Here is a 25,228-nt window from a genome sequence, read left to right on the forward strand (position 1 = left end):
TCGGGAGGAGGGGTCCCGGAAGCGGGCCCAGACGGCTGATTCACGCCAGGCACTCTCCTCCCCTTTAAGGCGCGCGGCAGGGCGGGGTCCGGTGGCAGGCTCAAGGCGCGGTCCGCGTCCGCCGGCAGAAAAGCGGCTTAAAGGCGACGCGTGGCGCGATGGCGGCGGCCCCACGCGCGTGCAGGCGGCGCTGGCGGCCGCTCCCGGTGCTGCTGCTGCTGCTGCTGCTGCTGGCGCTGCCGCCCCCGGGGGGCCCGCCGGGCGCCGCCGCCTACTTCCCGGAGGAGCGCTGGAGCCCCGAGTCGCCGCTGCAGGCGCCCCGAGTCCTCATCGCGCTGGTGGCGCGCAACGCGGCCCACGCGCTGCCCGCCACGCTGGGCGCGCTCGAGCGGCTGCGGCACCCGCGGGAGCGCACGGCGCTGTGGTGAGCGCGGCACCCGCCTTCCCCGCGGCCGGCCGGCCGCCCCCTTGCCGGCGGCTCCACCCCGCGCGCCGCCTGCTGCCCTGGCACTGGGCGAAGCTGGCAGGCACCCACGCGTGTCCCCTGCTTGCTTCCCTCTTCGGGGCGGGCCAGACGTGCGGGCCCTCTGCTTGCTGTCCCTCCCTCCCCGTCTCTGTCCCGCCGCGGTGGGACTGACCGACCGCACTCTGCTTTCTGGCCCCGCGGTTAGGGCCGATCCGGGACCGCTCGTGCCCAGCCCAGGACTGGGCCGCTCTGCCTGGGACTGACCCTCAAACCGCCTTCGGAGCGCTCACAGCTCCCAAGAAGGGGAGCCTGGAGCCCCCACGGCCCACACTGCACTTCCACTAACAGGAAGTCTTTTCGGCTTCTGAGGCATTGGATCCTGAACCCAGCCTGAGTCAGATCCCCTGCCCTCTGACGAGCGTGGGTGGGTGGGTGGGTGGGTAACGGGTCCAGGTGGCCAAGGGTGGGGGCGTGGATTCTTCCCGCAAGGGGAATGGGGCAGAGCCATGTCGGCTGACTGGTGACTTCCCGCCTCCTGCCTCGGTTTCCTAATCTGGAAAATGGGGGCATTAATATAACTCTGGTTGCCTTCATCTCCGAAGATTAACCAGTTAATGCACGTGAGGCCTTGTGCCTGGCATCTCTGGCTTGGTGCTCAGTGACCAGAACTGTGGCTATTATTATATTGTCGTTACTAGTCATCACTGCTATGGTTGGCAACTTAATAACAACTTATTTAAGGGGAGAGCAGCTCTCCTCTTCATGTGGACTCCTAAATGGCCCTCACCGCTCCATCCCGGATTCCCCAGCCTGGATAATGCAAGCACGCAGTCGGTGCTTAAGAAATGTTTGTTGAGGGCGCCTGGGTGGCTCAGTTGGTTAAGCGACTGCCTTCGGCTCAGGTCATGATCCCGGAGGCCCGGGATCGAGTCCCACATCGGGCTCCCTGCTCGGCGGGGAGCCTGCTTCTCCCTCTGACCCTCCCCCCTCTCATGTACTCTCTCTCTCTCATTCTCTCTCTCTCAAATAAATAAATAAATCTTAAAAAAAAAAATGTTTGTTGAGGGGCTCCTGGGTGGCTCAGTCATTAATGTCTGCCTTCGGCTCAGGTCATGATCCCCGGGTCCCGGGATGGAGCCCTACATCGGGCTCCCTGCTCGCGGAAAGCCTGCTTCTCCCTCTCCCACTCCCCCTGTTTGTGTTTCCTCTCTCGCTGTGTCTCTGTCAAATAAATAAAATCTTTAGAAAAAAGAAAAAGGAAATGTTTGTTGAATTAATGAGGAAGCACAGGCCACTATGAGATGGTGTTGTTCATAAGAGAGAATCGGGGAAGGTGGGATGGGGGTAGATGATACATACATTTTTAAATTAAATCACAATATTTAGTACTTAGTGTGGTTATAAGATCCTAGGTGCTCAGTAGTACTAACAGCGTCTAATGTGTTTTTCCCAAAATTAGCTTGTTTAATCCCCTCTGCAGCCCAGTGAAGCAGGTGCAGTCCTCATCTCTGTTTCAGATGAGGAAACGGGCATGGAGGGGGGAAGCATCTTGCCCAGGGCCATAAGCTGCTGGAAGGCCAGCTTGGGGGCGTGGAGCCCATGTTGCTTCAGGCTGCCCGGTGCTGCCTCGTCTCCCCAGTCTCGCACTGACTGTCTTGCTCTGCTTTGCAGGGTAGCCACAGACCACAACTCAGACAACACATCGGCTGTGCTGCGGGAATGGCTGGTGGCTGTAAAGAGTTTGTACCACTCCGTGGAGTGGCGGCCAGCAGAAGAGCCCAGGTGAACTCCAGGTTCTGCCCTGACAGCCACCCCCCGCCCCCCGCCGCAGGCAACTGGGCCGTGCCCCTATTCCCACACCTTCCATGACTCTCTGTTGTCCTGTGACAACCCCGGCCCCTCCGCCCCTGACTCTCCTGCCCAACTCTGCAGCCTTAAGGGCTGCCCGTGGCTACTCTGACCCGCTCTTGGCTTCAGTGGGCCACAGTCCTCCAGCTGGACCTTTGCCCCCACAGTTCCCTCCACCTAGAGTTCCCTCCTTCCTTTGTCCTCCTGGTGGACGCCTCCTGCTTTGTTCCCAGTCTCACTCTATGCCCCAGGGCCAGCCCCTGCTGCTTAGCTTCCCCATGCGCCCCTGGGCAGTGCAGAGCCCCGGTTCCTTTCAGCCTTTCAGGGTTTATTTCTTTACCTCTCCACCTACACATCCCCTCCTCCAGGAAGACCTCTCTGACCACTGCCCTCTGGGTTGCCACGGTGCCCCATCCCTAGCACATCACAGCTGTCTCTCTGCAGGTCCTACCCGGATGAGGAGGGCCCCAAACACTGGTCTGACTCACGCTATGAGCACGTCATGAAGTTGCGCCAGGCAGCCTTGAAATCTGCCCGGGACATGTGGGCCGATTACATCCTGGTGAGTCTCTCAGCCAAATACTCTGAGATCGTGGGGGAGATCTGGTTGGCCGCCGAGGAAAGGGGGATCAGTGGGTTGTGGAGACTATCCTTAAGCCTGTTTACCGAGGGAAACAGGCTCTGAGAGGGGGAGTGAGTTGTCAGAGGTGACACAGCTGGTTAGTGGAGGAGCTGGGGTTCAATCCAGGGCCTCCAGAGTTCTTAATCATCAGCTGCTGTCCCCAACCATCCCCTGTGGTTGGACCCTTGGGTTGTCTCCTCTTTATTGCCACCTCTGTGCACCCCACAATTCCTCTGGGTGACTGCCGAGAAGCCGGAAGATGGGGTGGAGATCTGGGGGGGCACTGGAGACGCTGGGCTGCTGAGGCCTGACTTTCACTTCCTTCTCCTGGGCTGGCCATTGCCTCTGGAGGAAGGGACGGTTCAGGCTGGAATGCATTCGTGTGAAGGTACCTGCACGCAGGCCTGTGAGAGCTCCTTCAGCCCATCCCTTTGATTTGGACGTGACCCCCTCCCCTGGTGCAGGTGGGGCCGGATGGCACTGGCCGCTGGGCCTGCCTCCCCATGGAGGCTGAAGGCAATGATGCCAGCCTGACGGAGCCTGTGGTTGGTTTCCGTCTAGGCGCCAGGCCCCGAGCTGTGGTCTGTACCTTCTTTATTCAGTCAGCAGACCTCCATGAGCCCCTCCCTTGCCCACCACCTGCCAGAGCCTGAGGACGCAATGAGGATCAGCACGGGCTGAGCCCTGCCTTCCTAGTGTCCCAGGAAGGGGGGCCGTGACCAGAAACCAAAACTGAGTGAGGAAGTACCTAGAGGCAGCCAGTGCTGTGCTTGTAGAAAGGCAGCTGGTGATGGATCAGTGTCCTGGGGTTGCTGTGACAAAGAACCACACACCGTGGGGTGGGGTGGGGGGTGGGGTTGCTGCAAACAGCGGAAGTGTATTGTCTCCCGGTTCTGGAGGCCAGAAGTCTGAGTGTGTCAGCAGGGCCCTGTCCCCTCCACAGGCTCTAGGGGAGGATCCTTCCTCACTTCTTCCAGCTCCAGGGGCTCCACGTGCTCCTCGGCTTGTGGCCTGTGGCCTGTGGCCGTGTCCCTCCGTTGTCTGTCTCTGTGGTCCCGTGGGCTTGTCTCTCTGTCTCTCCTCCTCTTATTAGGTCATCAGTCATTGACTTTAGAGCCCACCCTACTCTAGTCTGACCCCATCTAAACCTACATCCTAGTTACATCGGCAGAGACCCTATTTCCAACTAAGATCACAGTCACAGGGTACCAGGGGTCAGGACTTCAACCTCTCTTTTGGGGGCCACCATTCAAGCCACAACAGTTGGCATAGTCAGGGTGTAGTGACGAGTGAGCAGGGTTGGGGGTCTCTCTTAGGAGGGGACCCTAGCCGTGACCTGAAGGAACAAAGAAGCCAGCCTCGGGGGAAGCTGGGGGACAGTGTCTGAGGCAGAGGGAACCGAGTAAGGTGCAAGCTTGGGGCCGTCAGGGACTGACGAGGAGGCCAGGGTGGGTGTGATGAGGGTGGTCCTGAAGTGGTGGGTGGGGGTCAGACCAAGGCAGAGATTTGGCTTTTACTTTGAGGGTAATGAGGAGCCACGGAGGGTATATGAGCAGGGAAGAGCTGTGTTCTTTTTTATTTTATTTTATTTTATTTTTTATTTTTTTAAAGATTTTATTTATTTATTTGAGAGAGAGAAAGAGTGAGAGAGAGAGAGGGGGGAGGGTCAGAGGGAGAAGCAGACTCCCCGCCGAGCAGGGAGCCCGACGCAGGACTCGATCCCGGGACTCCAGGATCGTGACCTGAGCCGAAGGCAGACGCTTCACCGACTGAGCCCCCCAGGCGCCCAAGAGCTGTGTTCTGATTTATGATTTTCAGAAGCCCTGTGGCTGCCATGGGAGCTGGGCCTATTGGGGCAGGGGAGGGGCACAGCGGGAGGCCTGGAGCAAGACCGCAGAGAAAAGCAAGTAAATTGAGGATGCCTTTTTGGGCCGAGGGGACACGTCCTTGGACGCGGGGGTGACAGGAGGACCCCATATCCCCAGCCTCTCACTGCAGAGAGGAGAAAGAAAGGAACAGTCTCTTCCTGGGGGCCCTGTAGGTTGATGCCTTCATCAGACCATTTTACAGATGGGAAAGTAGAGGCTTAGAGAGGGAGGTGACAACGTGCTTGTTGGTGGAGACTCGGAACCAGTGAGGTGCAGAGGTGGGACTGGAACCTCCTGGAACCATCTAGCACAGGACCGCCTTGTCTGCTTCCCTGGGTTTTGCTTTCATGGTTTGAGCCTGGCTGGTTTTCACTTTTTTCCCTCAGTAAACTCGGGTGGAACTCTACATGTTGGTTCAAAACTCAAAAGAGCTTTTGACAGGGGCGCCTGGGTGGCTCAGTCGGTTAAGCGGCTGCCTTCGGCTCGGGTCACGATCCCAGGGTCCTGGGATCGAGCCCCACGTCGGGCTCCCTGCTCGGCGGGGAGCCTGCTTCTCCCTCTCCCTCTGCCTGCCTCTCTGCCTACTTGTGCTCTCTCTCTCTCTCTGTCAAATAAATAAATAAAATCTTTAAAAAAAAAAAAAAAGCGAGCTTTTGACATACTGGTATCTTTTTGTAACTGGGGACTTTGGAAATCCATATTGGGATGTGAAATCATTTGTCCAGTGTTTTAAAATTGTTATTAAAAGGAATTCTTAAAAAAAAAAAAAGATCTCTTTTTACAAGGAAAAAAAGGCACCTCTTTTTTTTCTCTTTTTGCAAAGGCTATGGGTGTTACTTGTAAGAAAATATACAAGAAAAAATAAGACACTTAGGGAAGAAAAAACAAGCAAACCTTGTCATCTTACCTCCCGGAGAGACTCACTTTCTGGCTGGTTTCCGTGTTTTCTATTTGAGGTGCAATTCACATAACATAAAATTAACCGTTTCAAAGGGAACAACTCTGTGGCATTTTGTACATTCATTATGTTGTGCAACCACAACCTCACTCTAGCTCCAGAACATTTCCATCCCCCCAAATGATGCCCCGTCCCCATGAGCCGTCACTCCCCCTCCCGCTCCCCCAGGCCCTGGCAGCCACTAGTCTGCTTTCTGTGCCCACAGATATGTGGCATTTTTTGTCTGGCTTCTCTCACTCAGCACGATGTTCTCAAGGTTCATCTGTGTTGGAGCCGTGTGTCCGAGCTCTGTTCCTTTTTAAGGCTGCGTGATGTTCCATTGTGTGGATGGACCACGTTTCGTTCATCTATTCTTCCATTGATGGACACGTGGGTCACTTCCACCGTTTGGCTCCCGTGGCCACCGCCACTGCAAACCTGGCGGTGGTGCAGATGTCTGTTTCTAGTTGTCTTGGTGCGTACCGAGGAGTGGAATCGCTGAGTCGTGCATAGCTCTGTGTGTAACTCTTCAGGGAACTGCCGGACCATTCTGGCTGTTTTTACTGTGTATATATTCAGCGGTCACACATATAAATGTTCGCAGGGGCTGGGCAGGGAACAGCCCCACGGCTTGTCCCAAGGGGCAGCCACCTTCCGTCTCCAGCTGGGGGTTGCCCTGCGGGAATGCCATTCTGGAGTTGCCAGAGAAGGCTGGAATTCTAGTTCTCGCTGTTGTGTGTGGCGAGTGATTTAAAGGTTTTAAAAATCCTGCGTGGGGGACAGAAAGCGTATCTGTGGATCAGATGCATTTAAAAATCAGTCAGTCCTAAGAGTTCTGCACTGCATGGTGGCCTGCGTGTCTTCACATCCCAGTGGACAGGGACACCCTCACCTGATCCTTTTCTGTGGCGCGATTCCTAGCTGTCTCGACTCGCTCTGCAGTGGGATGGGGCCGGAACTTCTCTAGCTGGTTCGCCACTGCTAGACTCCCGGGTTGTTCCCCAGTTTGTGTGATCAACAGCACTGCAGTGAGCCTCCTGGTGTGGCCTCTCCGGAGAGTGCTGGTGACACATGGTTTTGAGGGGGGGGGGAACCAGCAGGACCGATGGTGACCCTATTCCTGGGTTGGTGGATTTCATTCCGTGCTGCACCAGGCAAGTTACCATCTTTGTATCCCAACACGTAAGGCGTTAAAGGAAAACAAAAAGCTTACGTAAAGATCTGATTTGTACACTCTTTATCAGCACGTAATTCTCATTAGACAAAGGGCCTTCCTCCCAGCCGCTCCCTGAGGAATTGGCCTCTGCTCCCACCGTCCCACTCATAGACAGGCGCTGCCTGTTTGAAAAGTTCCCATAAATGGCGCTGTGTGGTGCACTTACTGTCATGTTCCATGTCCCCCCCCAGAGGCATGTCTGGGCCCCGTTTGTGTTGCTTTGTGCTGTGTGGTCTGTCCCTTCTCTTGCTACGGAGTGTATTTGAGTGTATTTCATTGTGTGAGCGTTGCTTGGCCTGTCACTCGGGGGAGAGCCGGGCGGTGGAGGGACCGGAACCCGCTGGCTTCCAGGGCCCCGTCTGCTACGCCAGGATCCCCAGACCGCCCCCTCCCTCCCGTCCAGGACTCTGGCCTCCGCCCCAGCTGTTCAGAGCTGTGGCCTAGCCCAGGTCAGCCCTGTGGCCCCTGCTGATGCTCTGTTGGGTATTTTGCAGTTTGTGGATGCAGACAACCTGATCCTCAACCCGAACATGCTAAGTCTCCTCATCGCTGAGAATAAGACGGTGGTGGCTCCCATGCTGGATTCGCGGGCCGCATACTCCAACTTTTGGTGCGGGATGACTTCCCAGGTCAGGGTGCTGCTGGGGTAGGGTGGGGGCGGGGGATGGTGGGGGTGAGCGAGTGGGGCCTGTGGCTGGAGCCTAACTTATCGTACCACCTCATGGTGAGCGCTTTACAACACCATGGTGATAATCCTTAAATAGCTCCTTGACAGAGGGTCTGTGATTGTGCCCTCTGCTCCCCACCCCCTTCCCAGTCACTGAGGCAGAAACAGAAATACAGGGAGAGAGGACTTGACTTGCCTAAGCTCACACAGCTAGGAAGCCGTGGTGCCAGGTAGGACTTTAGGCACAGCTTGATCCAGGTGTTAAACAACATTCCTGTCTTCTTCCACCCTTTGGGTGGCTTCATTTTCAGACTCCTGGGGCACAATCCCATCATCATCCAGCCAAAGTCCACTTTGGGCCTTGTCCAGTCTCCTTCTACACCTGAGCCAATTCCTGAAGCCAGGAAAATGCCAGGTTCTGATTGGCCAAAGCCTGGGCCATAAGTCCCACGCTAGGGTTGAGGCTGGGATTGTGGGCAACACCAGGAGAAGTGAAAGAGTAGGTGCTGGAGCGGGGGCCACGCCAGATCCAAGACCCCCCTCCTGTCTCCTGCTGTCTGTTTAATTGACGGGCAATTCACATAACATAAAACTCACCATCTTAAAGTGGACAGTTAAGTGGTTTCTATTTAAAAAAATATGTCGTAGCCCAAGTTCCCTGAAGGCCTACGTCTAATGTTCAATCCTGTGTAAGTCAGGGAATCACGAACATCCGGTCCCTTTCTCATTTCCTCCTTCAAGTGCTTCCTTTCTGACCTGAAGTGTTGAGCTAGGTCTGCGGGTGCACAGCTGCTTACCTTCCCTCATCTGCCCCTGCCCCACCGCCTGAGGCTCCGGGGGTGGACACGAGGCCTGACCACGCCCAGAGCTCTGCATCTGGGGAGAGCCCCACCACAGCCAGAGGCTGGCATCTGGGTCCTGCTCTCCAACTGTTCTGTGCCTCCCCTTGTCCCAGGCCTCCAGCCTTACCTCTAGGGTCCCCCATATAGAGCTGCGCCCTCCTCCCTGCAGGGCTACTACAAGCGCACGCCTGCCTACATCCCCATTCGCAAGCGGGACCGCCGGGGCTGCTTTGCCGTTCCCATGGTGCACTCAACCTTCCTGATCGACCTGCGGAAGGCAGCATCCAGGAACTTGGCGTTCTACCCGCCTCACCCTGACTACACGTGGTCCTTCGACGACATCATTGTTTTTGCCTTCTCCTGCAAGCAAGCAGGTGAGCCCACAGGGAGTTTGCCAGCACGGGGGCATCTGTCTGGTTCTCTGGGACCAGTGTCGAGCCCACCGAAGGTTCGCAGAACCAGAACCAGAACTGCAGGGTGCAGGGACGGCTACAGGTGTGGCTGTATCCAGGTGTTCAGGTGATGTCCCCAGGACTCCCTTTCTCTCCAGCCTCGGCTTCGCCGGGTCACTTCACTCCCCATATCTTTAAGACCTCTTTATTGAAGGTTATTTTCATCTTGATATTCTCCTTTGTTCTCCCAGTTTTCTGTAGCTGAGCATAATTATTACCTATTTGTACAGTTAGGGAAGAAACGTTTTAAAGAGAAAAAGAACACAGCCAGCCACAGTTGACCTCTCATTTTTTTTTTCAACCATGGTTTGGCAAACAATGGCCCATGGGCCAAATCTGGCCCACCATCTGTTTTTCTATAGCCACAAGCCAAGTATGTCTTTTGGGTTCCTGGACCTAATTCTGTCATGAGTGTGTGTGTCGGGGGGTGGGGGGGAACTTCCCCACACCAACAAGCCATTGTCTCTGTAGGACAAGCGGGTGTCCTCCAATTCAACTCAATTCTGACACTATCTTTCCAGAGATAGTATCAAATCCCACAGGTTGAGGAGGGCTCAGTCCAACAAGACTGCCACCCACCCCAGCTTCAGATGCCGGCCACAAACCCATGTTCTCATTGTGCTTCTGACCAACTGGCTATAAATCTGAGGCTCCCAAGATGCTCTCCTTGGGTTCCATTAATTTCCTAGAGCAGTGCGCGGAATTCGGGAAACCCATCTACTCACTAGGTGACTCGGTGTAGTATAAAAGGATATAACTCTGGAGCAGCCTGTTGAAGAGATGCCTAGGGTGAGGTATGTGGGAAGGGGTGCAGAGCTTCCTTGCCCCCTCCAGGCTCCAGGTATGTTACTCTCCCCACACTCCACGTGTTCACCAACCCGGAAGCGCCCTGAACTCCATGCTTTTGGGTTTTTATGGAGGCTTCATTACATAGACACGATTGATTGAATCATTGGCACTTGGCAATCCAACCTCCAGCTCCTCTCCTCTCCCCAGAGATCAGAGGGGTAGGCCTGAAAGTTCCAACCCTCTATTCATGGTTGATTCCACTGGCAACCAGTGTGTGTGTTGGTGGAGGGAGGTTCCTCTTTAAGTGCTTTCCAAAAGTCACTTATTAACGTAAGAGACACCTTTAAGCTCTCAACATCTAGGAAATTCCAAGGGTTGTGGGAACTGAGCCTGGAACTGTGGACGAAGACCAAATATATATGAGAAGTCTATACTTGGTCATCTGAATGGGAAAAAAAATGAAGAATAACATTTTGTGACATCTGAAGATTGTATAAAATTCGAATCTCAGTGCCTATAAATAAAGTTTCATCAGCTCGCAGCCACGCTTATTCATTTAAGTCTCATTTCTGGCTGCTTCTGCCTTCTAGCTGCAACTGAGTCATTGAGACAGAACTGTCTGGCCCACAAGCGTAAATATTGACCATCTGGCCCTTTACAGAAAAAGTTAACCAGTTCAGGTGAAAATCATTTTTCATTGGGGTTTTTTACTTAAAAAAAAAAAAAAAAAGATACGCCCAAAACCTTAGACCACCCCGAAAAGGGCAAATGCAGATGGGGGTGCCCTTACTGCGTCTGGGTCAGCCGCATCTCCTGTTCCTGCCTCAAGGTGGCTTCTGTGCTGCCCTCCGGCTGTTGTGTGGTTGTGGAGGTGGCCGTGTCGCAGAACCAGAACCCCGCGGGGGAACGAGGCGGTGGCCGTGGGAGGCTCTGGAGTTTTTCCGGGCCTCCCGGCCAGTGCGAACCCCTGTTCTGGCTCCCGGTCCCAGCTGGAGAGCTGAGGAGTTCCTGCGGGTACCGGGTGCCGGGAGCAGGGGGACCCGTTGAGGTTCCAGGCCGCCCTGGGCGGTGCGGCTGGGCTGGGGAGGGTGGGGCTCTGCCGCCTCGCACCGTTTTCACGTTGGGTTGTTGTTCCCTCGGCCCGCAGAGGTCCAGATGTACGTCTGCAACAAGGAGGCCTACGGCTTCCTGCCTGTGCCGCTGAGGGCCCACAGCTCCCTGCAGGATGAGGCCGAGAGCTTCCTGCACGTGCAACTGGAGGTCATGGGTGAGTCCGCCCGCGCCAGACGGGGAGGGCCGAGTCACCTCCCTTTCTCTGCCACCTCACGTACGGCGCCTGAACACTGATGGAGCGTGTGCCCTTCGCTTTGCTGGGAGCGGGAGACCCGGCATGAACAAGGTGGATGGTTGTCCCCACTCTGGCAAGGACGGCATCCTGAGAGCAGTCAGGATGGGCTTCTGGGAAGAGGTGGCATGAAGATGCAGGGTGGGTAGGAGTTAGCCAGGAAGAAGATCACAGCTGGAGGGAGAACACGGGCAAAGGCCAGGAGGCTGGAGGGAACGTGAGCTCAGAGAACAGCCAAGGTTGACAGGGCAGAAATAAAGGTGGTGAGCTGGGCAGAGCTGGCAGGCGGGACTGGGGCAGGGGCCTTGGACACCAAGCTGAGGAACAGGCCTTTTCCCCAAGGGCAGTTGGGAGCCATAGAGGGTACGGGAGGACCAGAGGGGCAGCAGGTTTTCGCTGACGGACCTTTATGTGCATGGCAGTGTCTGGGACACCACCGTTTTGGGCTGTGTCCTTATCCATGCCCCTGGCAAACCCCAGACCCACCATTATTTAATATTTATCTTAAGCAGACGCTTCTTTTTTTTCACTTGAATACATTTATTTAAAAAAGGAAACTAGGTATTTTTACCATAGTTGCAAGTTCATGTCTTTCTAATATATATACAGATAAACCCATAAACTAGTAAACTAGCCATCCCTCTAGTGGGCCCCTGAGATAGGACAAGCACACGGGGCTGAGCTGGCTCCTGCCCCAGCTGGGGAGCTCCAGGGCCACCACACAGTGATACATGTGTACTTCTATGAGGGCCTGGCCGTGTGCTGTCCACACACATCCTCCAGAACGCCCCTGAGGCAGCACGCCGATCCTCCCACTGCACAGACAGGGAAGAGCCCTGCTCTGGGGCTCCTTTCCCACGCTTAAACCTCTCTCTAGAAAGGTCTGTCTGTGGCACCCCCTGGTGGCTGAAGATGGAACCGCACCCTGCCCTCTTTGTTTTGGGGGATTTGGGGTATTTTTTTTTTTTAAAGATTTTATTTATTTATTTGAGAGAGAGAGAAAGAGAGGACGAGAGGGAAGAGGGTCAGAGGGAGAAGCAGACTCCCTGCCGAGCAGGGAGCCCGATGCGGGACTCGATCCCGGGACTCCAGGATCATGACCTGAGCCGAAGGCAGTCGCTTAACCAACTGAGCCACCCAGGCGCCCGGGATTTGGGGGATTTTGAGGTGACACCTGGAGGCTGCAAGGTCACCAGGGTGAAGACCCCTGCAGTACCTGAGCGTTTGTCACACACACATGCCCGGGCCTGGTCCAGCAGCCCCACCAGGTCGCAATCAACAGAGGTGGGTCTCTGCTCATCACCAGCTCCAACTGGTGACTGGCCCCTGAGAAATGTCTCCCAGGCCGCCATAGTTTTCCTACTTGATTTTATTATTTTTTATATTTTATTTTTATTAATATGTTTTATTTATTTTTATTATTTTTTATTTTTTTTAAGGTTTATTTATTTATTTATTTATTTATTTATTTATTTATTTGACAGAGAGACAGCAAGAGAGGGAACACAAGCAAGGGGAGCGGGAGAGGGAGAAGCAGGCTTCCCGCCAGAGCAGGGAGCCCGATGCGGGGCTCGATCCCAGGACCCTGAGATCATGACCTGAGCCGAAGGCAGACACTTAACGACTGAGCCACCCAGGCGCCCTATTTTTTATTTTTTGAGAGAGCGAGAGAAAGCACACACGAGAGCAGGGGCGGTGCAGAGCGAGAGGGAGAGAGAGAGACTTAAGCAGGCTCCACACCCAGCAGAGCCGATGCAGGGCTCTCGTGAGAACATGACCTGAGCCAAAGAGTCAGACACTCAACTGACTGAGCCACCCAGGCTCAGTTAGAAACTATTAGAAACTGAAGTCACCAGAGGGGTGAATATATTCCTGTGTCTCGAGGGCCAGAGCAAAGCATACAGAACAAACAGAAGGAGGGTCTGGAGGTTTCAGATATTTGTGTAAATCCTTCCTTCTGGTGTGGGCAGAGACTGCATTTTCTCTCCATCCATATGTGGGTACCTGGACCTGGGCTGTGCATATGATTTTTCATGCATTCAAAAGTCTGACGATGAAATTTCAGACTTGCAGAAAGGCTCAGTGAGATCCCTGTGGATGGGGAATCCTGCAACCTGCTTCCTTCCCTGCCCCCTGCTTGTGGACAATGGAGCATCTTTCCCCATCGGTCCCGTAACCCTTGCTCAGTATAAATCCTGTTTGTTGAGTGTTAACACACATTGTGGTAATGGGTGGTGTGCGTGTGGTGTGATGATTGCTTTTATATCCTGTCACCAGCCACAGGGCCTTCCCCTGGCCCTCCCGCCACCCCAGTTTCATCGGCTGATGGGTTATGGCGGTCCTGGGCTTCTGTAAGTGGAATCACCCAACGTGCCTCTCTCAAGCGCCATGTCTTCCGCCCAGCATCTCACTGGTGCTGGCATGACTGCCGTGTGCAGCTGTGGCTCGTTCCCTGCCTTGTTGTGTCGTGTTAACCATAGATTTATCCAGTCTTGGCTGTGTCACACGTCACTTTACCAGTCTTCTCATGAGGGACATGGAAGGTGTTTCCCATCTTCCCCAGGGTTGCTGTGGATTTCCCATGCATGCGTGTGAGGGAGATCCAGACATGCCTCAGTGGGCGTGAAGTTAGGAAATACCCACAAGATTGCTCTACTTCTTAAACCAGTTGCAAGGTCTGTGGGTCCCCAGGACCACGCTCAGGTTTGATAATTCAGTAGCAGGACACAGGACTCACTGGAAGCTGTTACACTCACAGTTAGGGTTTATGACAAGCGAAAGGACACAGGTTACAGTTGGCAAAGGGAAGGGGTGTCTGGGGTGGAGACACCCAGGGTGTTCTGTGCATGGAACTTCTGGGTGTCCCCTGTCTGTGGAGTCTTGTGGACAGCTTTCACTTCTCCTAGCACCAGTGTGTGACCACACGCATGGTGTACTGCCGTCCAGGGATGCTCCCTGAGCCTCGGTGTCGGGGGTTTTTACTGAGGCTCACTCACATGGACCTGGCTGACTGCCGCATGGGTGATCTCCATCTCTAGCCCCTGCAGGGGGCGAGCTGATTCCACGTGGCCTAAGACCCCTACCCTAAATCACACTGTTGGCATAGACCACCCAGTGTGGCCCAAGACCCCAAGCAAACACACTCTTATCAGGCAGGATATGTAGAGGGCTTCGATCTTCCAGGAACTGGGCACAAAGGCCAGACCTCTCTTTGGCGAAATTTGATTATTCACCCCCACGACGGGTCTGGAGGTGTTAGGTTTTTATAATCACTGTGATGTGACTTTCTGGAAAGGCTTCATTGCTTTGCTGCTGGATGCCTGATGTGCTCCATCTTCCCAGAATTGATGACAAAGAGTGAGGAGGTCCTCCCTCCCCACAGGCAGGCCTTGTTGCCCGCCATACCCACAAGTGGTGGGGCAGAAGCTCAGGAGAAGGGAAAAGGCATCTGGGGTTTGAATCTGGGTGCTCGGATCCCAGCATCTTGCTCTTGGTCTCCAGCACCCCAAAGAGGGCTAGGGGGCGGCCAGAGCTGTGAAGAGCCCTGGACGGGAGGATACCCCAGGGATGCAGTGTCCCTGGGGGACCCAGGTTGGCTTTGGCCGCACCCTGGCCTGTCCCAGACAGAGGGGCCTGTGTCTGTCCCTCAAGCTCACACAGGGCCTTTATTCTTGATGGGGCAGATGCCACAATCACCGTCAGGCTGGGCTCCTCTGGGCCAGCCTCCCCAGCCTCCTGTCCGCCCGTGGATCTGATCCTTCTGAAAGAAGCCAGCAGGGATGTGTCAGGACAGGCCCCCGGGGACGTGGTCTGAGCACTGTTCATAGCAGCGAGAAGGGCAGTGATCATGGCCACTCTGAAATTCTTGCCATGCCTTGGCTCGTAGACATGCCACTCCAGTCACACAGTCACCTTCCCCCGGTGTGTCTCTGTGGTCTCCCCTCTGTGTGCTTGGCTGGATCCAAAATGCCCATTTTGATAAGGACCCCAGTCACTATTTTAACTCGGTTGTCTTTGTAAAGACCTTATTTCCAAATAAGGTCACATTCTGAAGTACTGGAGGCTAAGATGCCAGCATACTGGGAAGGACACAATTCAACCCATAATGGGCGTCATTTCAGGGCATCTTCTCCTGAAACCTCTGGGTGGAGGAGGTTTTTAGAATTGGAGTGCCGGGGCGCCTGGGTGGCTCAGTCCGTTGAGTATCTGACTCTTGGTTTCAGTTCAGGTCACGATCTCAGGGTCCTGAGGTTGAGCCCCGTGTCAGGATCCATGCTCAGCGTGGAGTCTGCTTGAGATCCTCTCTCCCTCTCTCCCTCCCCTCCCCAACTCATGCACACTTTCTCTCTCTCAAACAAACAAATAAATCTTTAAAAAATAAAAAAATAAAATTGGAGCCCCATTTTATACTTGAGGAAAGCCAAGGCCCCGACAGGTCAAGGTCACACAGCTTGCCATCATTTCTTTGTTCATTCTCTGAGTAATTATTGAGGGCCTGCTGTGTACCAAGCGTTGGGCATTGGGGACTCAATGGGCAGACCTGGTGTCTGTCCTGTGGGGCTTGTGGCTGACAGAAAGCCAGGGAGGTGGGCCCACAGGATTGGGGTTTGATGATGGAAGGCCAGATGCTGTGGGAGCCAGGAGGAGGTACCCTGCTTCAGCTCAAGAGGGCATCTTAGTTGAGAACTCAGGGGAAGGAGGGGAGGAGGGAAAGCTGTTTCAGGCAGAGGTCCAGCATGTGCAAAGGTCCTGAGGTAGGAAGGGGTACATTTGGGGCAGTGCCAACAGCCAGAGTGAGGAGGTGCTGGGGGAAAGAGACCAGCACCAACATTGTGTTTGGTGCCAGGCTAAGGAGCTCAGGGTGACGGGGTTCCCAGAGGGGATGGGGGAGGGAAGGGACATTGTTAAGAGGCTAGACCCCCTCCCCCAGTGACCCCGCTGACAACACCCCCCTTCTCTCTGCCTCACAGTGAAGCACCCACCAGCGGAGCCCTCCAGGTTCATCTCAGTGCCCCCCAAGACGCCTGACAAGATGGGCTTCGACGAGGTGAGCCAGGCCTCCCCTGGCAGGCTGGGGTGGGGGGTGGGGGCCGGCCCGGAGGGTCCGACCAGAGCTCTGGGCCACAGGTCTTCATGATCAACCTGAAGCGGCGGCAGGACCGGCGGGAGCGCATGCTGCGGGCCCTGCAGGCGCAGGAGATCGAGTGCCGGCTGGTGGAGGCCGTGGACGGCAAGTGCGTCCCGAGTCCCACCGCGGGGGGGCGGACCCAGTGGGCACCGGGGTGTAGACCACTCCCTGGCAGGCCCCGCCCAGTGGGTCTTCCTCTGACCCCCCCCTCCCCGCCTGCAGAGCCATGAACACCAGCCAGGTGGAGGCGCTGGGCATCCAGATGCTGCCCGGCTACCGGGACCCCTACCACGGGCGGCCCCTCACCAAGGGCGAGCTGGGCTGCTTCCTCAGCCACTATAACATCTGGAAGGAGGTAGGTCTGGCAGGGGAGGGGAGGGCAGGGCCGACCTCAGGCTTCTGGCAGCTCAGGGAGGGACTCGCTGGCGCCCCCTGCAGGCTTCTGAAACTTGGGCAGGACACGGGACCTCTGTTTCGACGTGACTTCACCTGCATGTCACCAGCGGCCTGGCTGGGGCAGCTGCTGTCCTTCCATTGTGCAGATGGGGGAAGCAGACTAGGGAGGGAGGGATGAGCCAGGCTCCCATAGAAGGTGGGGTCTCAGGCCCAGGACCCCCAAGTGAGGCCTCTTCCCACCCCACTGTTGCCACATGTCTTTGGAGGGCCTGGACTCTGAGCTCAACATTTACAAGTAGCAGTGACGGCCGCAGGGACAGTAAGCAACACTGACCCCGCGCCAGGGGCTCGTCAGCCACCCTCAGAGGCCGAGACTCAAACCTGGAGCCACCGGGCACGGAGCCAGATGGGGCGTCTGGGCATTGGAGGTGACAGTGCTCTTTCCCTGAGTGACACTCGTCATGGACGGCATGGGGCAGAGGCTGCATTATCCAGGCGTCCAGACTCCGGTTCAAGCCCAGCCCTGCCTCTTAGAGGGGTGAGCTCTGTGAGCAAGGAGGGTGCCCTTTTCTGGCAGATGACAGTCACCCTCCTCAGTCTTGAGAATTCTCAAGTGCATTCAGCGAGCACCCATGCACCTGCTGTGCATCTGGCCTGGTGCTGGTGCTGGGAATGTGACAGCCACCAAGACAGATGTGGGCCCCTGCAGGGGGCTCACAGCCCAGGGATGTGGGGTGACTGATGGGCAAACCATAATAAACTAAGTGCGACGCACCCGCAGGAGGGCCATGAATTGTCCTCAGCTGACAGCTTTGGCCAGTGGTTGGGGAGGGCCTCATAGGTGACATCTGGCCTGAGGCCTGAAGGCTAGGGGCCTGCCTGCTGCCACACATTGGCACAGGCACAGACCTTGGGGTAGGAAGTAGAAGCCAGGCCAAGGCCAAGGTCAGGGCACATGTTGCCAAGTGTGCGAGGAGCTGATGGCCAAGAGGTCTATCCAGAAGATGGTGAGGAAGGCTTGCGTTTGCTTCTCTCCTGCTGCCCGGCCTTGAAGCAGAGCTGACTTCAGGGTCAGGTCTGGCCTTGGTCTCTGTCTGATGTGGGCAGGGCATCCTCCCTCAGGTTGTGGACCGTGGGCTGCGGAAGTCGCTTGTCTTCGAGGACGACCTGCGCTTTGAGATCTTCTTCAAGAGACGCCTGCTGAACCTCATGCGGGACGTGGAGCGGGAGAGTCTGGACTGGGACCTCATGTGGGTGTGGGGCAGGGCTGGCCATGGGGTCTGGGCCCTGGGTGGCACTGGGGTGGGGCTGGGGCTCGGGGGCTCAGTTTGGAGTGAGGTGGAGCTGCAGTCTGGAGCTCAGAAGTGTGGCCCAGGGCCTGGAGGTCTGAGGGTCTTTGCAGGTTAGTAGGCTGGGCCAACTCTTGGGGGTGTGACAGAAGGTGTAGCCTGTGTGAGGGGCCCCGTGGTCCCTGGATCCGAGAGCAGTCAGGGTTTGGCCTAAAGCCTGTAGGTTAGGCCTGTGGCCTAAGGCCTGGGGGGTAGGGCCTGTGGGGTAGGGCCAAAGGCCTGTGAGGATGACCTGGAAATCTCGGGACCTGGCCTGTGGGGAGGGGGCTCTGTCAGGCCTTGGAGACTTGGTGAGTCCAAAGGAGATGGGGTATGCCTAAGATTTGACGTGGAAGCCTGTGCACATGGCTGAAGATCTTGGGGTGTGGGCTAGGGTAAGTGTGGCCAGGGCTTGGGGGTGTGCCCAGGAGCTGAGGGCATGACTGAATGTGGGGGCATACCCAGGGAGCCTGGGTCTTACTTAGACCAGCATTAGGTAGGATGTGGCCAGCATATTTCTGGAACAGTCCTTTGGAATCTCCTCTAGGTGAGTTGGTTCGCCCTCCCCCCCGCTTCTCTCTCTCTCCTGCGTACAGGGCCCTGATACAGGTTCTAGGCCCCAGACTCTGGCCCGTGCTAGTAATAGGTGTAGAAGCCATACCCCTTCATCCCCAGCTACTCACCACATTCCTCCACCTTGCCCAGCTGCCCCCCAGCCCTCTGAACTTAGAGCAGCTTCCCTCCTAGCCCCACTCCTTCCTGTGGTTCAGCCTCAGAGAGTGTCCAGGACGTCTTCCCCTTCCCAGTTCCAAATCCTCCCATGGCTCCCTAGTACCCTTGGAAAAAACTCAGTCTCCTCCCTGCACGTCCCAGACCCCTGTGGTCCTCCCTGGTCCGGCAGTCACACCAGCCTCCTGGTTGCTCCCCCAAACACACCCAGCCCGCTCCCGCCCCAGGGCCTGACGGAGGCTCACTGGATCTCCGACTTGCGCAGTTAGCATTTTCCTGCGGGCGGGAAGAGGGTGACAGGACCCTGACTCTGCACCCGCAGCTATGTGGGCCGGAAGCGGATGCAGGTGGAGCACCCGGAGAAGGCAGTGCCGCGCGTGAGGAACCTGGTGGAGGCCGATTACTCCTACTGGACGCTGGCCTACGTGATCTCCCTGCAGGGCGCCCGCAAGCTGCTGGCCGCCCAGCCGCTCTCCAAGATGCTGCCTGTCGACGAGTTCCTGCCCGTCATGTTTGACAAGCACCCAGTGTGAGACGCTCGCTGCGGGCACCCGGGCCGGGGTCTTGCTGTGGGGCTGTCCTGGCTCGGTGGGCGTGGGGCTGGCGGATCCCCGGGTCACCTCTGCGTACGCCTCCCTCCATGCCGGGCCCCCCCCTCCCACTTCTGTCTCAGTCTGTCCCCTCCCACGGCCCCCTCCATCTGTCCCCGACTCCCAGTCCACGCCAGGCCCCCTCTCCCCTCGCCCCCCCAGGTCCGAGTACAAGGCCCACTTCTCGCCCCGCAACCTGCGCGCCTTCTCCGTGGAGCCCCTGCTCGTCTACCCCACGCACTACACGGGGGACGATGGGTACGTGAGCGACACGGAGACCTCAGTCGTGTGGAACAACGAGCACGTGAAGACCGACTGGGACCGCGCCAAGTCCCAGAAGATGCGGGAGCAGCAGGCCCTGAGCCGCGAGGCCGAGAACTCGGACGTCCTGCAGTCGCCCCTGGACAGAGCGGCGCGCGACGAGCTCTGAGCGCCGGCGGCGGCCAAACACCGAAGCCGGCCTCGTGGGCCCGGCACCACCCCGCAACCCCGCCCCCCGCGGACCCCCCGCAGGCCACGGAGGGCTCTCTCCCCGCGAGGGGCGTGCAGCAGGCTCTGGCTCGGCAAGCACGTGCACGCAGGCAGCTTTAACGCAGTGCCTACTGTATGCCAGGAGAGGGGCTTGACGCCGGGGGATCGGGGGAACCAGACCTCCTCGTTCGTGTCTTTGGGTGCCGAACCCTTGAAGTCCTCACTGGGTACCGGGCTCCCGTGTTTGGCAGCGGGTGAGGCATAATTATCCCCTCCGCCGGTGACTGATTCAGCCATCAAGCTTGTTTTGATTCCTGCCCCCCCCCCCCCCCCAAGAATCAGCACTAGTGATACACAGTCATTGTTTTAATTCATTGAAATATTTATTGAATGCCTACTGTATGTTGGCCACCAACCATTCTGGGCTCTGAGAATATTGGGGTAAACAAGACACTTTCTTCATTTCTCTGAACACCTATCAAGCACCCACTATGTGCCTGGTACTTGTGACACAAAGACAAGTCCTTATTAACTCAGCATTTATTGAGTGCCTGCTGTATGCTGGGAACTGAGCTTGGTGCTGGGGGTGAAGATGAACCAGGTGCTTTTCACTCTTCGATTGGCTTCTTCCTGACTCGTCTAGGGAGCGCCTAGTGTGGGCCAGGCATTAGTGATACCAAACGGTGTGGCAGTTGCTGGGTCAGCATCGGATCACCCACGTGTGTGCGGGGCCACGTGCCAAGGGCTGGGCCACCGAGATGAACAAGATGAGTCTTCTTTCTTCATGCAGCAGGTGTTTATCAAGCGCCTACTGTGTACCAGACCTCGTGGACCCCCAGTGGGACTGGAGAATGGTTGGCTGAGAGTTTGATCCCCACCTGTCCCTCGGTCACCCAAGTTGTGCGCAAAGTCCCCCCACCACCCAGGAGGGAGGGTGGCTCTCCCCTCACCAGGGGCAGCTGCAGGTCCCAGCGACCACATGGCCACATGCAGGCTCCCCTGGACCCGGCCCCCCTGGCGGGGGCCAGGGATAAAAACAGGGGCTGGGTCTCCTGTGCTCACCGTGCTCCTGTGTTGACCTGTCACCCCGTTTGCTTGACCTCCCGGGCCTGCATCTCAGGCGTGGGCTCTGCCCGCTCTGTGGGGTTCCTACATTCAAGCCTTTGGTAGGACCGTGTGTTTGGGGCCCTGTGTGGGCTCGGCTGCACCAGGGTACTGCCCATGGCCTGGGCAGGTGCTCCCCGGCATGGGCTGGAGGACTTGCTGTGCCTTCAGCCTGGAATGAATGTCAGAGCCAGCCAGCGGTGCTTTGCTCGCTTAGGGATACCTGCTCACTGGGTCAGGTCCTGGATAACTTGCTTATTTTTTTATTAAATGTTCCTGGTTGGTTTTCACATCAGTCTGTGTTCTTTTCTTGGCCAACTGCTCTGCTCACCACCAGCACACACTCACACTCCCCCCACTGCCGGCGGCCAAGATGTGGGAGGAGACCAGGCGCTAGAGGGAAGCCCAGTGGTGGAGGGATGAGGGGGGAGGGTGTAGTGAGAGCCCCATCTCCTGGCCTGCCCCATAACACTTCCCTGAAATAGCTCAGGGACAGCTGGGGCCCACTGCAATGTATCCTTTGGGGTCAATGGCAGGATCATCTCTGATGACAGAATGAGGAGAGACGCTGTCATTTTGGGGTCTCCAGAAAACAGACTCCAAGATGAGGATTTGAGTTGTCCCAGAAGTGACCCCAGGAAGCCCCGATGGGGGTGGGGACGTGAGCCGAGGAGGGGAGGAAAACCTGCAGGAGGCTTCAATGAGCAACTGAGTCTGGGCCTCTGGGGACCTCAGGAGATAGCATAGAGCATGTGCCTCAGAGTGGTCCCACCCCAGGGGCGATGGAGGCGGGGCATTTAGCCACACCCAGCTCTTCCTCAAATACTGAAAGGTTCTCAAGATTCCTAAGCCCTTAGAGTGCGTAGGTACGTACCCAAGGCTTCTACAAAATAACACAGACGGTGTGTAATCCTTGTGGAAGAGTTAGAAAATACAGCTAAGCAAATTGAAAAAGCCCAATTAAATCCTATATCCTCAGAGACGACAAGAATTAACATTTTGGTGAAAAACCTTCCAGTCTCACCCATGCGCATGGTGCAAATATACACACGTTTCCAAAGAGAGGATCATGTTCCATAAATGGATTCAACCTTCCCCCCGCCCATCCTCCACCCGACTCAACACATTTTTATTCCATAAACATGGGATCAAATTGCACCCGGTTTTTCAGCAATTTTCTTTTTAAATTTAACAATATATTGTGGGCGTTCTAATCAGGGCAGACGTCTATGAGTTCTTTTTGGGTTGTTACATACAATATTCAGCGATGGTGATGGACCGCCATTCACTCGGCCGTTCTGACCCCGGACTGTCACCACCCGACTGCAAGCCGTGTTACATGACACATCCTTCCTGCAGTTGGGTGAGTCGATGCAGGTGAAAATGCTGGGTTCACGTGTGTGCACGGCTCCCTTCATGCAGCTACCGTATTTACCCTTCTTGCTTCATCCTGACTGTTCATCGTGTGTTTACAGAGGTGGATGATGCAAGTTTATTAGTCTCTCATAGAACATTGGAGTCATTTCTCATGTGTTCCAATTATGTGGGATGTTTCTAAATCTTATCTTAACCCAATGGATCTCAGCTGGGGTGTTTTTGTTTCTCGGGGACATTGGGTGATGTCTGGAGACATTTCTGGTTGTGGTGACTTGGGGTGGTGCTATTGGCATCTGGGGGGGGGGGCAGGGATGCCACTGCATGTCCTCTAGTGTACAGGGCAGCCCCGTGACAAAGACTGATTTGGCCCCAGAAGTCCACAGGGCTCTGGTTGAGAATCCTGCACCAATCCCATTCAGCCTCTTGGGGACATGAGTCTCTAGAAGGGTCTTCTTTGTGGCATGAAGTGAAGCATCCTTCGCTATGAAATCTCTCTGATTAAAACAGATTCTGCCTCCAGACTGAAGAGGTTAGAAGCTTAAAAGTGGTGACTGGGAATCCCAATTTTATTCTGATAAAGTCTCCAGAAGAGTCATATTTCCATGTTTCCACTGATACATGTATCACAAGTTATATTCGAAAGTCTGAAATCAGTTTCACTTGGGCATGGTCAAGATGTCAGCAGGGTTGGATTCCTTCTGGAGGATCTAGGGGAGATTCCATGTCCTTGTTTTTTCCAGCTTCTGGAGATTGCTGGCATGCCTTGACTCACAGCCACTCCCTGTGATCCCTTGCTTCTGTCTCACGTCTCCTACTTCTTCATCTGACCTTCTTCCATCCCTCTTACAAGGACCCTTGTGATTACACTTAGGACCCACTTGGATAATCCAGGATCACATTCCCATCATCTTAAGATCCTTAATTACATCTACAATGTTCCTTTTGCCATTTCCGTGCGTCCTTGCGCAGGGGCCATGCTAAGCTTCTCTGTATCATTCCAATTTAGGTCTACGTGCTGCCAAAGCCAGCACTCCTTTTGCCATTTATTTATTTTATTTTCTTAAAGATTTTATTTATTTATTTGACAGAGAGAGACACAGCGAGAGAGGGAACACAAGCAGGGGGAGTGGGAGAGGGAGAAGAGGCTTCCCGCTGAGCAGGGAGCCCGATGTGGGGCTCGATCCCAGGACCCTGGGATCATGACCTGAGCCGAAAGCAGACACTTAACAACTGAGCCACCTAGGTGCCCCTCCTTTTGCCATTTAAAGTAATATTGACAGGGGCACCTGGGTGGCTCGGTCAGTGAAGCATCAGACTCTTGATCTCAGCTCAGGTCTTGATCTCAGGGTTGTGAATTCAAGCCCCGTGTTGGGCTCCATGCTGGGCGTGGAGCCTACTTTAAAAAGAAAAGAAAGAAAGAAAGAAAGAAACTTTCACAGATTCTGGGCAATGGGATGTGGGTATCTTTGATGGAGGGGTTATTCAGTCTACCATATTTATCGTTTTAGCAGACTGTAATCGTGGCTGGGTCTATGGATGTATCATAATTTCTTATGTATCCTGGTGTAGCATAGCAGTCAGGATTAAGGGTGGGAAATAGAAACCACTTGAGGTCTTTTTTTTTTTAAGTGAACAGTATGTCCAATGCAGGGCTTGCACTCATGACCCAGAGATCAAGAGTCCCATGCTCTACTGACTGAGCCAGCCAGGCGCCCCGAAAAACCACTTGAGGTCTTTTAACACAAAGGGTTTAATACAGGAAATTCAAAAGACTGAACTCTGCGGTTGTAGCATGAAAGCAGCCGCAGATTGAGCTGAATGAATGAATGAATGAATGAATGAATGGAGCGTGGCCTTGTGCCAAGAACACTTTACTTACAAAAACAGGCAGTGGGCTGGGTGAGGTCCAGGGAGCAGAGTTTGCCACTCCTGGCGCAGGGGAGCAGGACCAGGACTGGTCCTACAGGAAGGACTCTGCAGAACCTGCTCACCAGGGGATCTGAGGCTCCCTGAAATCAAGGCAGGGAGGCAGGAGGTCCTTGACACCTCTGACTTGGGGCACACACCCTGTATCTGTGCTCCAGAAATGGAATGCCCCCTTTGTGTCCGCCACAACTGCTTTTCAACACCCACCAAGCTTGTCACTGGACAAGGGAATGCAGATTCCAGAACAACAGGTGTTTCTATGCCTGGCTGTGAACAGGGGAAGCAAAAACCAAGACAACTTCGGTCTCTTCTGCCTTCCAGATGCCCCCAGGCATCTCCGTGGGTGGACCTGAGCACGTGCCCAGCTGCGGGGAAACCCTGTGAGCCTGGCTGCAGCTTAGCAGCCTCTGCCTGGAAAGAGGTTGGATCGGGGCGGGTTCTGATGTCAACCCACCACTTCCTCCTCATTTATTCCTGTACTTTACGGTGATGGGAAGAATGGTTGTGTAATTGCAGGATGTATAATCGTGGAACCTATTATATGTAATTGTAGCATTAGGAACACAGTAATTATCATGCAATATAATGAATTATGTAATGAAATGTAATCGCACATAGATAATGAATCACAGAATTGTGTTACACCCTCCAGGAAACTGTTCATCTTGTTTCTGTTCCCTGGGTGATCGTGCCATGCTGGCAGGTAGCATGATGAGGAGGGGGGGAAATGGGAGTGAGATTAGGGTAGATTAAGGGGCGGGGGCAAGAGCAGGAGGACAGGGTGAGGTTGAGGCCGGGGGTTCAGGGAGAGTGGAGGGTGGGTCGTGAGCATGAGGACGGTGCTGGAGTTTAGCTGCAGGTTAGGGGAGGTGAGGGGAAAGAAGCAGGAGGGGGAGTCTGAATAATGGACTAGGCTAGAGGTTGGCAAACTCTGGCTCAGGGGCCCGAGACTGTCCAGCCGCCTGTTTTTCTGTTTAATCTTTAAAACAGATGAAATTCAGATAACAGAAGCTTAGCCATGTGCACGTGGACAATCCTGTGGCATTCAGTACATTCACGGTGCTGTGTAGCCATCACCACCATCCACCTCCAGAAATTGCCATCCTCCCAAACTGGAGCTCTGTCCC

At 55.4% G+C, this 25,228-nt stretch overlaps 1 protein-coding gene and 1 non-coding gene across 2 annotated transcripts; one reads left to right on the top strand and one right to left on the bottom strand.

The window, feature by feature from the left end:
- The first annotated feature begins 65 nt into the window (after window positions 1-65).
- COLGALT1 (collagen beta(1-O)galactosyltransferase 1) lies at window positions 66-21,088 on the top strand. Its single transcript, XM_025885100.2, has 12 exons — window positions 66-424; window positions 2,138-2,248; window positions 2,759-2,876; window positions 7,452-7,586; window positions 8,636-8,840; window positions 10,855-10,974; window positions 16,023-16,099; window positions 16,180-16,286; window positions 16,403-16,535; window positions 17,699-17,826; window positions 18,956-19,162; window positions 19,386-21,088. Exons 1-12 carry the CDS (start codon window positions 159-161, stop codon window positions 19,651-19,653), a joined length of 1,875 nt encoding a protein of 624 aa, XP_025740885.1. The 5' UTR covers window positions 66-158; the 3' UTR covers window positions 19,654-21,088.
- Window positions 21,089-23,099: 2,011 nt separating this feature from the next.
- Window positions 23,100-23,206, bottom strand: LOC112834314 (U6 spliceosomal RNA). Its single transcript, XR_003210840.1, has one exon. It is a non-coding gene; the product is annotated as a U6 spliceosomal RNA (small nuclear RNA).
- Window positions 23,207-25,228: the final 2,022 nt, after the last annotated feature.

Source organism: Callorhinus ursinus, unplaced genomic scaffold (assembly GCF_003265705.2).
Source record: "Callorhinus ursinus isolate GAN/ISIS: 27379988/994484 unplaced genomic scaffold, GSC_fseal_2.0 scaffold15, whole genome shotgun sequence".
In the NCBI taxonomy this organism is placed as follows: Eukaryota; Metazoa; Chordata; class Mammalia; order Carnivora; family Otariidae; genus Callorhinus; species Callorhinus ursinus.